We start from the raw sequence: 12690 nt of genomic DNA on the forward strand, positions 1-12690 counted from the left end.
AAAATAGGAAAAAACCAAGAAAAACTAAGAAAAAGATCCCAATTTTTCCAGCACATTCCTGTGTTAAAAATCCCAATTTTCTGCCCACCTGCCAGAGTCCCAGTGTGTCGGAAAGGTCTGACCTGAGAGTCAGAGAGTCCCGTGAGGAAAGGGATGCAGGAGTCCAGCAGGAATCCATCCAGCACGGCACAGCTCCTGCCCCTCTGCACAATTCCTGCCAGGAACTCCGAGAATCCCAGCTGGAATCTGCGCCACGAGCGGGAGTGCAGAGACAACGGGTACTCTGGGGAGTCCTGGGGGGAGAAATGGGATTTTTAGGGGGAAAAAATGGGATTTTAGGGGGAAAAAAGGGAATTTCGGGAGAAAAAACCAATTTTTCAAGGCAAAGGAATTAAATTACAGGAGAAAAAACCCAAAGTTTCATGGAAAAACGGGAAAATTTCAAGGAAAAACAGGAAAATTTCAAGGAAAAATGGGCAAATTTCAAGGAAAAATGGGAAAATTTCAAGGAAAAATGGGAAAATTTCAAGGAAAAATGGGAAAATTTTCACAGAAGAAACACCAAAATTCTAAGGAAAAACATCGAAATTCCAAGGAAGAACATGCAAAATTCCAAGGAAGAACCACCCAAATTCCAAGGAAAACCACCCAGAATTCCAAGGAAAAACATCAAAATTTCAAGGAAAAAGATCAAAACTCCAAGGAAAAAACACCCAAAATTCCAAGGGAAAAACACCCAAAATTCCAAGGAAAAAACACCCAAAATTCCAAGGAAAAAACACCCAAAATTCCAAGGAAAAAACACCCAAAATTCCAAGGAAAAAACACCCAAAATTCCAAGGAAAAAAATACTCAAAATTTCAAGGCAAAAAACCAGAGAATTCCAGGAGAAAAAAACCCCAAAATTTCAGGAAAAAATCCCCAAAATTTCAGGAAAAAATCCCTGTAATGTCAAGAAAAAACTCCCAGAATGTCAGGAGAACCCAAAGATCTCTCCTGAGGAGAATTCCTGCCAGGAACTCCGAGAATCCCAGCTGGAATCTGCGCCAGGAACGGGAGTGCAGAGAGAAAATGGGTAATCTGGGGAGTCCTGGGGGGAGAAAATGGGGTTTTAGGGGGAAAAATGAAACTTCGGAGCAAAAAAATGATTTTTCTGGGAAAAAACCCCAAAATTTCCAAAGAAAAATGGGAAAATTTCAAGGAAAAACATAAAAATTTCACAGAAAAAACACCAAAATTCCAAGGAAAAAACACTCAAAATTCCAGGGGGAAACCACAGAATTCCAAGGAAAAACATCAAAGTTTCAGGGAAAAACCATAAAAATTCAAAAGAAAAAACCCAAAATTCAAGGGAAAAACACCCCAAAATCTCAAGGGAAAAAAACCCCAAAATTTCAGGAAAAAAAACCCAAAATTTCAACAGAAAACTCCTGAAATGTCAAGAAAAAACTCCCAGAATGTCAGGAGAACGCAGAGATCTCTGCTGAGGAGAATTCCTGCCAGGAATTCTGAAAATCCCAGCTGGAATCTGCGCCAGGAACGGGAGTGCAGAGAGAAGGGGAACTCTGGGGAGTCCTGGGGGGAGAAAATGGGATTTTAGGGGGAAAAAATGAAGTTTTGGGAGAAAAAAACAATTTTTCAAGGCAAAGGAATTAAATTACAGGAGAAAAAACCCAAAATTTCAAGGAAAAACGGGAAAACTTCAAGGAAAAACAGGAAAATTTCAAGGAAAAACAGGAAAATTTCAAGGAAAAATGGGAAAATTTCAAGGAAAAATGGGAAAATTTCAAGGAAAAATGGGAAAATTTCAAGGAAAAACGGGAAAATTTCAAGGAAAAACGGGAAAATTTCAAGGAAAAACGGGAAAATTTTCACAGAAGAAACACCAAAATTCCAAGGAAAAAGCACAAAATTCCAGGGAAAAACACTCAAAATTCCAAGGGGTAAACCACAGAATTCCAAGGAAAAACATCAAAGTTTCAGGGAAAAACCATAAAAATTCAGAAGAAAAAACCCAAAATTCAAGGGAAAAACACCCCAAAATCTCAAGGGAAAAAAACCCCAAAATTTCAGGAAAAAAACCCCAAAATTTTAACACAAAGGTCCTGAAATGTCAAGAAAAACCCCAGAATGTCAGGAGAACGCAGAGATCTCTCCTGAGCAGAATTCCTGCCAGGAATTCTGAAAATCCCAGCTGGAATCTGCGCCAGGAACAGGAGTGCAGAGAGAAGGGGAACTCTGGGGAGTCCTGGGGGGAAAATGGGATTTTAGGGGGAAAAATGGGAATTTCGGGAGAAAAAACCAATTTTTCAAGGCAAAGGAATTAAATTACAGGAGAAAAAACCCAAAATTTCATGGAAAAATGGGAAAATTTCAAGGAAAAACGGGAAAATTTCAAGGAAAAACGGGAAAATTTCCACAGAAGAAACACCAAAATTCCAAGGAAGAACATGCAAAATTCCAAGGAAAAACCACCCAAATTACAAGGAAAACCACCCAGAATTCCAAGGAAAAACATCAAAATTTCAAGGAAAAAGATCAAAATTCCAGAGAAAAAACATCCAAAATTCCAAGGAAAGAAACCCAAAATTCCAGGAAAAAACCACAGAATTCTAAGAAAAAACACCCAAAATTCCATGGAAAAACATCAAAATTACAAGAAAAAACACCAAAATTCCAGGGAAAAAACACCCAAAATTCCAGGCAAAAAACACCCAAAATTCCAGGCAAAAAACACCCAAAATTCCAGGGAAAAAACACCCAAAATTCCAAGGAAAAAACACCCAAAATTCCAAGGAAAAAACACTCAAAATTCCAGGGGGAAACCACAGAATTCCAAGGAAAAACATCAAAGTTTCAGGGAAAAACCATAAAAATTCAGAAGAAAAAACCCAAAATTCAAGGGAAAAACACCCCAAAATCTCATGGGAAAAAAACCCCAAAATTTCAGGGAAAAAACCCCAAAATTTCAACAGAAAGCTCCTGAAATGTCAAGAAAAAACTCCCAGAATGTCAGGAGAACGCAGAGATCTCTGCTGAGGAGAATTCCTGCCAGGAATTCTGAAAATCCCAGCTGGAATCTGCGCCAGGAGCGGGAGTGCAGAGAGAAGGGGAACTCTGGGGAGTCCTGGGGGGGAAAAATGGGATTTTAGGGGGAAAAAATGAAGTTTCGGGAGAAAAAATCAATTTTTCAAGGCAAAGGAATTAAATTACAGGAGAAAAAACCCAAAATTTCATGGAAAAACGGGAAAATTTCAAGGAAGAACGGGAAGATTTTCACAGAAGAAACACCAAAATTCCAAGGAAAAACATGCAAAATTCCAAGGAAAAACCACCCAAATTACAAGGAAAACCACCCAGAATTCTAAGCAAAAACATCAAAATTTCAAGGAAAAAGATCAAAATTCCAGAGAAAAAACATCCAAAATTCCAAGGAAAAAGACCTAAAATTCCAGGAAAAAACCACAGAATTCTAGGAAAAAACACCCAAAATTCCATGGAAAAACATCAAAATTACAAGAAAAAACACCAAAATTCCAGGGAAAACCACCCAAAATTCCATGGAAAAATCTCCAAAATTCCATGGAAAAATCCCCAAATTCCCAGGAATTCTCCCCAAAATTCCATGGAAAAAATTCCCAAAATTCCATGGAAAAATCCTTAATTCCCAGGAATTCTCCCCAAAATTCCATGGAAAATTTTCCAAAATTCCATGAAAAAATCTCCAAATTCCCTGGAATTCTCCCCAAAATTCCCAGGACAAATTCCCAGGACAAATTCCCCAAAATTCCACGGGAAAAATCCCAAAATTCCATGGGAAAATTCCCAAAATTCCCAGGACAAATTCCCCAAAATTCCATGGAAAAATTCTAAGGAAAAATCCCCAAAATTCCATGGGAAAAAATCCCCAAATTCCCAGGAATTCTCCCCAAAATTCCATGGAAAAAATCCCAAAATTCTCTGGAAAAATTCCCAGGAAAAATCCCCAAATTCCCAGGAATTCTCCTCAGAATTCCCAGGAAAAATTCCCAGGAATCCTCCCCAAAATTCCCAGGAATTCTCCCCAAAATTCCCAGAAAAATTCCCAAATGCCCAGGAATTCTCCCCAGTTGCCAGCCCATCACCTCTGCGAAGCTCTCGGTGAGTCTCCGGATGATCTCAGAGTTCTGCAGCTCCCTGAACATCTCTGCACTCACCACTCCTGCAAATCCCAAAAAATCCTTATCCTCTGGATTTTCCCAATCCCAGATCCACAATTCCTTGGCTTTGCCCTGTTTTTTCCCATTTTCCCCATTTTTCTCCCAATTTTCCTGGATTTGCCCCCATTTTTCTCCCATTTTTCCCCCATTTTTCCCCATTTTCTCCCCCATTTTTCCCCCAATTTTCCCCAATTTTTCTCCCATTTTCCCCCATTTTTCCCCCATTTTCCCACCTTGGCACCTGCAGGATCTCACAGTGAAGTGTTTTCCCTTTTTAACCCCATTTTCCCCCAATTTTTCCCATTTTTATCCCATTTTCCCCCAATTTTTCCCATTTCCCACATTTTTCTCCCAATTTTCCCCAATTTTTCTCCCAATTTTCCCCCATTTTTCCCCCATTTTCCCACCTTGGCAGCTGCAGGATCTCACAGTGAAGTGTTTTCCCTTTTTAATCCCATTTTCCCCCAATTTTCCCCATTTTTATCCCAATTTTCCTGGATTTTCCCCCATTTCATCCCATTCCCCCCCCCATTTTCCCCCATTTTTTCCCGATTTTTCCTCGATTTTTCCCCATTTCCCCCCATTTTTATCCCAATTTTCCTGGATTTTCTTGGATTTTCCCCCATTTTATCCCATTTTCCCCCAATTTTCCTTCCATTTTATCCCAATTTATCCCGTTTTTATCCCATTTTTCCCCCATTTTTCCCATTTTCCCAGGATTTTCCCCTTTTTTCCCACCTCTGCAGCCACAGGATCTCACAGTGAAGTTTTTCCCCATTTTCCCAGTTTTCCTCCCATTTTATCCCATTTTTCTCCCATTTTTCCCAATTTTTATCCCTTTTCCCCCCATTTTTCTCCATTTTATCCCATTTTTCCCCATTTTTATCCCATTTTTCCCATTTTCCCAGGATTTTTTCCCCATTTTTATCCCCTTTTCCTCCCATTTTATCCCCATTTTCCCCCATTTTTATGCCATTTTTACCCATTTTTCTCCAATTTTATCCCAATTTTCCCATTTTCTCAGAATTTTTCCCCATTTTTCCCCATTTCCCACCTCTGCAGCCACAGGATCTCACAGTGAAGTTTTTCCCCATTTTTCCCCCTTTTTCCCATTTTTCATCCCATTTTCCCCCCATTTTCCCAGGATTTTTCCCCAATTTATCCCATTTTTTTCCCACCTCTGCAGCCACAGGATCTGACAATGAAGTTCAGCAGCTCCAGAAAAGCCAATTCTTTGTCCTTTTTGTAACTCTCCAGCCACTCATCCACCAGGGTCTGCAGAAAACGGGAATTTCGGGGGAAAAATGGGAATTTTGGGGCGGAAATGGGACTTTTGGGGGGAAAAAAGGGGGATTTTGGGGGAAAAAATGGGGATTTTGGGGGGAAAAATGGGGATTTTGGGGAAAAAAACCCAAAAATTTGGGAAAAAACCAGGAATTTTGGGGGCAAAAGGAAGATTTTGGGAGAAAAATGAGAACTTTAAGGGGAAAAATCCAAAAATTGGGGGAAAAAAAAGGAGCATTTTGGGAGAAAAATGAGAATTTTGGGGAAAATTAAGGAATTTTGGGGAAATGAAGGAATCTGGAGGGAAAAAAACCCAAAAATTTCAGGAGAAACAGGAATTTTGGGGGGAAAAGGAGGATTTTGGGAGAAAAACGAGACTTTTTGGGGGGAAAAAAACCAAAAAAATTCCAGGGAAAGAAAGGAATTTAGGGTGAAAAAACCCCAAAAATTTCAGGAAAAAACCAGGAATTCAAAGGGGAAAAAAAAGATTTTGGGAGAAAAACGAAAGAATTTTGGGGAAATGAAGGAAATTTAGGGGAAAAGTGGGAATTTTGGGGAATTTAGGGAATTTTTGGGAACCTCCATGGCGACTTTTCCTGAAAAAACAGCTTCAAAGAGGGAATTCTGGGAATTCTGGGAATTCTGCTGGGAATTCCTGTTGCCTCCGGAAAGTCTGGAACGTTTGGAGAGCTGTGGGGAAAATTGGGAAAAATTGGGAAAAATTGGGAAAATATTTGGGAATATTTGGGGGAAAATCAAGGAAAAAATCGGAGGAAAAAGTCAAGGAAAATTGGGAAAATTTGGGGGAAATTTGGGGAAAATTGGGAGGAAAAAATCAAGGAAAATTGGGAGGAAAAATCAGGGAAATTTGGGGAAAATTGGGAAAAACAGGAGAAAAATGGGGGAAAATTGGGAAAATTTAGGGGAAATTTGAAGGAAAATGGAAGGAAAATGGGAGGAAAATTGAGAGAAATTTGGGGGAAAATTTGAAGGAAAATGGAAGAAAAATTGGGAGGAAAAATCAGGGCAAATAGGGAAGAAATTGGGAGAAATTGAAACAAGATGGGGAAAATTGGGAGAAATTTGGGGGAAATTTGAAGGAAAATGGAAAGAAAACGGGAGGGAAAATTGGGAGGAAAAATCAGGTAAATTTGGGGGAAATTGGGAAAAATTGGGGGAAAATTGGGAGAAATTGGGAGGAAAATTTGAAGAAAAATGGGAGGAAAATTGGGAGAAAATCAGGGAAATCTGGGGGAAAATTTGGGGGAAAAATTGGGAAAATGGGGGAAAAAAATCGAGAGAAAATCCAAAGAAATCAACAAAAAATAGGGGAAAATTTGGGGAAAAAATTGGGAAAAAATTGGGGGAAAAATTTGGGAGAAATGAGGGGAAAAATTCCCAAAAGCAGTGGATTTTGGGAGCAGTGGGAATGACCTGGGAGCTGCTGGAGCCTCTGGGAATTCCTCGTTTTCTGGGATGCAGAGAAACTTCAAAGTCAGAGCCGGAGTCAGAGTCTGCTGGGAACTCCCTGGGGAGGGAGAAAATGGAATTTTCGGGGGAAATTAGGAAGGAAAATGGGAATTTTGGGGGAAACAGGAGGAAAAAAATTGGAATTTTGGGGGAATCAGGAGGGAAAAGGGCAATTTTGGAGGGAAAACAGGAGGAAAAAAATGGGAATTTGGGGGGAATTAAGAGGGAAAATGGGAATTAGGAGGGGAAAATGGGAATTTTGGGGGAAATTAGGAGGAAAAAATGGGAATTTTGGGGGAAATTAGGAGGAAAAAATGGGAATTTTGGGGAAAATAGGAGGAAAAATGGGAATTTTGGCGGGAGAATGGGAATTTTGGGGGAAAACAAGAGAAAAAAATGGGAATTTTGGGGGAATTAGGAGGGAAAATGGGAATTTTGTAGGGAAATGGAAAAAAGAGGAAAAAAAGAAGAAAAATAAGGGAAAAAACAGAAAAAATAAGAGAAAAAAACTGGAAAAATGAAAGAAAAACAGAAGAAAAAAGACAAAAAAAAAGGTGAGAAAAAGTAGAAATAAGACAAAAAAAGCAGAAAAATAAAACAAAAATAAGGGAGAGAAAGAGAAAAAAGGAAAAAAAATAAGGGAAAAAAGGAGAAAAAATAAAGGGAAAAAGAGTAAAAAGAAAGCCAAAAAAAAGGGAAAAAAGGGGGGAAAAGGGAAAAAAGGAAAATAAGGGGAAAAAGCAGAAAAAATAAGGCAAAAAAGGAAAAAAAACCAAAAAAAATAAGGGAAGAAACAGAAAAAATAAGGAAAAAATAAAAAATAAGGGAAAAAGCAGAAAAAATAAGGGAAAAAAGCAGAAAAAATAAGGGAAAAACAGAAAAATAAGGGGAAAAAAAGCAAAAAAAAAAAGAGAAAAAAGAAAAAAAAAAGGGGAAAACAAGCACAAAAAAAGATCAAAAAAGAAAGGAAAAAAGAGAAAAAAATGGAAAAAATAGAAGAAAAAAGGGACTAAAAGGGGAAATTGGAATTTTTTGGAATTTGGGATTTCCTTACTGAGTCTGAGGGGAGCTGGAGGAGCTGCTGGGAGGAGCTGAAGGAGCAGCAGAGCTGCCAAAGGAGCCTGAGGAGAGTCCCGAGGGAGGCAGGCGGGGAGAGCGCCGCAGAGCCATGGAGGGGCTGGGAAACAACAGGGAAAAATGCAGAAAAACGGGGGAAAAACGGGGGGAAAACGGGGGGAAAACATGGGGGAAACTCCTCCCTCACAAATTCCCCCAAAATCACACTGAGGGGGAAACTTAAGCTTTTGGGGGCTCCCAGATTCTCCTAAACTTCAATTTGAGGGGTGAAAATAAAACTCCTCCCTCACAAAACCCTCTGAGAGTGAAGTCCTCCCTCACAAATTCCACTAAAGGAGGAATCCTGACCTCCTAAACCTCAATATGAGGGGTGAAAATGAAGCTACTCCCTCACAAAACCCTCCCGGAGGGAAGTTCCTCCCTCACAAATTCCACTAAAGGAGGAAATTTGGGACTTTTAGGGTTTCCAGATCCTCCTAAACCTCAATTTGAAGGGTGGAAGTGAAGTTCCTCCCTCACAAATACCACTAAAGGAGGAAATTCGGGACTTTTGAGGCCTCCAGATCCTCCTAAACCTCCATTTGAGAGGTGAAAATGAAGCTTCTCCCTCACAAAACCCTTCCGGAGTGAAGAGAGTGAAACTCCTCCCTCATAAATTCCACTAAAAGAGGAAATTCGGGACTTTTGGGACCTCCAGATCCTCCTAAACCTCCATTTTAGAGGTGTTAATTAAACTCCTCCCTCACAAAACCCTCTCAGAGTGAAGTCCTCCCTCACAAATTCCACTAAAGGAAGAATCCTGACCTCCTAAACCTCGATTTGAGGGGTGAAAATGAAGCTACTCCCTCACAAAACCCTCCCAGAGAGAAGTTCCTCCCTCACAAATCCCACTAAAAGGGAAATAAAGGCATTTTGGGGCCTCCAGATCCTCCTAAACCTCAATTAGAGGGGTGAAAATGAAACTCCTCCCTCACAAAACCCCCTCAGAGTAAAGTCCTCCCTCACAAATTCCACTAAAGGAAGAATCCTGACCTCCTAAGTCTCAATTTGAGAGGTGAAAATGAAGCTACTCCCTCACAAAACCCTCCCGGAGTGAAATCTCCCCTCAAAAATCCCACTAAAGGAGGAAATTTGGGACTTTTGTGGCCTCCAGATCCTCCTAAATCTCAATTAGAGAGGTGTTAATTAAACTCCTCCCTCACAAAACTCTCCCGGCGTGAAGGGAGTGAAGCTCCTCCCTCACAAATTCCACTAAAAGAGGAATCAGGACCTTTTGGGGCCCCACGATACTCCTAAACCCCAAGTAGAGGGGTGAAAATGAAGCTTCTCCCTCACAAAACCCTCCTGAAGACAAATCCTCCCTCACAAATCCCACTAAAAAAGGAATCCTGACCTCCTAAACCCCAATTAGAGGGGTGAAAATGAAGCCTCTCCCTCACAAAACCCTCTCCGAGTGAAGTCCCCCCTCACAAATTCCCCCGGAATCCCACTGAGGGGGAGAACACGACCTCTCACCGCCCCAAAACCCCCCCAGACTCCCTCTTAATGAGGCTCCGCAATCCCTCCCGCCCCTCCCTCACCTTTTCGGGGCTCAAAATCCCTAAAAACCTTAAAATTCTCCTCAGGAAAATCCCCCTCCCCTCACGGCTGCCTCGCTTCGCGCCAAAAGAAAATGGCGCCCGGCACGTGCCCGCGCCTCGAGGGGCGTGGTTACACGCTGTCACGTGGGGTGGATGAGCTGTGGAGTGGGCGTGGTTTATGCAAATCAGAGTGACGGAATTTATTAAGGAGGCGGGGAGTGGGCGTGGCTTTCCAATGTCACGTGGAGCAAATATAATGGGAGTGAATGGGGGAGTGGGCGTGGCTTCCCTCTGTCACGTGTAGTGAGGGGCGGGGCGGTGGGCGTGGCTTACAGAGTCACGTGGCTCGGGGCGCCAAAGGCCCAGGGAGATCTCCGCGTGAGGGGAGGATTTAAAAAATCCTAAAAATCCCTAAAAAATCCTAAAAAAAGCTGAAAATCCCTAAAAAATCCTAAAAAAACCCTGAAAATCCCTAAAAAAACCCTAACAAACACTAAAAAATCCCTAACAAACCCTAAAAAACCCCTAAAAAAATCCCTAAAAACCAAAAAAATCCTGAAAAACCCTAAAAATCCCTAAAAAATTCCTAACAAACCCTAAAAAAATACCTAAAAATCCCCAATAAAACCAAAATTTGGGGTTCTTATAGGGGAATGCAGGGCTGGGGGGTTTAGGGAGTGGAGGTTCCCCTAGAGATTTGGGGTTCCTATAGATTTGGCATCCCTATAACCAAGGAGAAACCCTAAAAAACCCTAAAAATCCAAAATTTGGGGGTTTTGTAGGGAATGTGGGGCTGGGGAGTGGAGATTCCCCTATAGATTTGGGGTCCCTCTAGATTTGGGGTCTTTATAACCAAGGGGAGACCCTAAAAACCCTGAATTTGGGGGTTTTATAGGGGAATGTGGGGCTGGGGGGTGGAGATTCCCCTGTAGATTTGGGATCCCTATAGGTTGAGGGTTCCTATAACCAAGGGGAGACCCTAAAGAACCCGAAATTTGGGGTTTTATATGGAAAAACAGGGCTGGGGAGTGGAGTGGAGGTTCCCCTACAGATTTGGGGTCTTTATAACCAAGGGGAGACCCTAAAAAAAACCAAATTTGGGTTTTTTATACCGAAATGCAGTGCTGGGGGGTTTAGGTAGAGGTTCCCCTATAGATTTGGGATCTCCTGCAGTTCAGGGATTCCCTGGAGATTTGGGATCCTCACAGCTCCATATGGCTTTGGTTCCAAATCCTAGTCCTGTCCCGTTCCCGATCCCATTCCCACCCCAAATCCCATTTCTGATCCCATTCCCATCCCAAATCTCATTCCTGATCCCATTCCCACCCCAGATCCCATTCCCGATCCCATTCCCACCCCAAATCCCATTCCTGATCTCATTCCAACCCTATTCCCTTTCCTATTCGCATTCCCATCCCAAATCCCTCCCCAAATCCCAAATCCCTCCCCAAATCCCTCCCCGTCCCGATCCCAAAATCCCAAATCCCACCCCAAATCCCAAATCCCTCCCAGATCCCAAATCCCGCCCCATTCCCGATCCCCAAACCCCAAATCCCTCCCCAAACCCAATCCCATTACTATACCCAATCCCCAAATCCCAAACCCCAAATCCCGCCCCATCCCGATCCCAAAATCCCAAATCCCGCCCCAAATCCCAAATCCCAAATCCCTCCCAGATCCCAAATCCCGCCCCATTCCCGATCCCCAAACCCCAAATCCCTCAAACCCCAAATCCTCCCCAAACCCAAATCCCCCCAAATCCCTCCCCAAACCCCAAATCCCACCCCAAATCCCTCCCCAAATCCCAAATCCCGCCCCATTCCCACACCCCAAAACCCCAAATCCCGATCCCATAACCCTAAATCCCAAATCCCGCCCCGTTCCCGATCCCAAAATCCCAAACTCCACCCCAAATCGCAAATCCCGCCCCAAATCCCAAACCTCAAAACCCCAAATCCCGATCCCATAACCCCAAATCCCGATCCCATAACCCCAAATCCCGATCCCATAACCCCAAATCCCGCCCCGTTCCCGATCCCCAAACCCCAAATCCCACCCCAAATCCCAAATCCCGCCCCAAATCCCAAACCCCAAACTCCTCCCCAAATCCCAAATCCCGCCCCGTTCCCGATCCCCAAAACCCCAAATCCCGCACCCCAAAACCCCAAACCCCAAATCCGCCCCATTCCCGATCCCAAATCCCAAACTCCTCCCCAAATCCCAAATCCCAAATTCCGCCCCATCCCCGATCCCCAAAATCCCAAATCCCGCACCCCAAAACCCCAAATCCCAAATCCCGCCCCGTTCCCGATCCCCAAACCCCAAATCCCACCCCAAATCCCAAATCCCAAATCCGCCAAATCCCAAACCCCAAACTCCTCCCCAAATCCCAAATCCGCCCCATTCCCGATCCCAAAACCCCAAACTCCTCCCAAACCCCAAATCCCAAATCCGCCCATCCCCGATCCCCAAAATCCCAAATCCGCACCCAAAACCCCAAATCCCAAATCCCGCCCGTTCCCGATCCCCAAACCCCAAATCCCACCCAAATCCCAAATCCCAATCCGCCCAAATCCCAAACCCCCAAACTCCTCCCCAAATCCCAAATCCCGCCCCATTCCCGATCCCCAAAACCCCAAATCCGAAATCCCGCCCCATTCCCGATCCCAAAATCCCAAACTCCTCCCCAAACCCCAAATCCCGCCCCAAATCCCACCTCCCGCCCCATTCCCGATCCCAAATCGCTCCCGGGCGGAGCTCAGAAACAAAAGGGGAAAAAAACTTTTTGGGGTTGGGAAGAGAAAGATCGCGAACTGCGCCCAACTTTTGGGATCGCCGGAATTTCGGGAATTTTGGGATCGCGAGGGAGTTTTGGGGTTTTTTTGGGGTTTTTTTTGGGATCGTCCGGATTCCCCGCGGGATGTGGCGGAGCTGAGAGAGGCCGCGGTGAGTGCGGGAGGGAGGGAGGGAGGGAAAAACGGGAATTTTGGGAGGAAAAAGGGGAATTTTGGGGGGAAAAGTGGGAATTTGGGAGGGAAAGTGGGAATTTGGGAGGAAAAAGTGGGAATTTGGGGTGGAAA

The 12690-nt window shown here is 43.3% G+C and overlaps 2 protein-coding genes across 2 annotated transcripts in view; both read right to left on the reverse strand.

Annotated features, from left to right (window-relative positions):
- LOC146423128 (cohesin subunit SA-3-like) overlaps positions 1-9871 on the reverse strand; it is a gene marked incomplete at its 3' end in the record, with an annotated part of 45148 nt that extends 35277 nt beyond the window's left edge. Inside the window, exons 1-7 of the mRNA XM_085045144.1 lie at positions 9611-9871; positions 8008-8130; positions 6918-7011; positions 6063-6173; positions 5378-5474; positions 4125-4201; positions 89-293 (exon numbers count right to left, since the gene is read on the reverse strand). Of these exons, the coding sequence (XP_084901270.1) occupies positions 89-293; positions 4125-4201; positions 5378-5474; positions 6063-6173; positions 6918-7011; positions 8008-8123 (700 nt within the window). The remainder of the gene's footprint in view (positions 1-88; positions 294-4124; positions 4202-5377; positions 5475-6062; positions 6174-6917; positions 7012-8007; positions 8131-9610) is intronic.
- LOC146423129 (cohesin subunit SA-3-like) overlaps positions 9270-12690 on the reverse strand; it is a 16114-nt gene continuing 12693 nt past the window's right edge. Inside the window, exon 7 of the mRNA XM_085045075.1 lies at positions 9270-9281. Within this exon, the coding sequence (XP_084901201.1) occupies positions 9270-9281 (12 nt within the window). The remainder of the gene's footprint in view (positions 9282-12690) is intronic.

The sequence above is a fragment of the Lichenostomus cassidix genome, unplaced genomic scaffold, assembly GCF_008360975.1.
Source record: "Lichenostomus cassidix isolate B80296 unplaced genomic scaffold, HeHo_3.0 HiC_scaffold_34, whole genome shotgun sequence".
In the NCBI taxonomy this organism is placed as follows: domain Eukaryota; kingdom Metazoa; phylum Chordata; class Aves; order Passeriformes; family Meliphagidae; genus Lichenostomus; species Lichenostomus cassidix.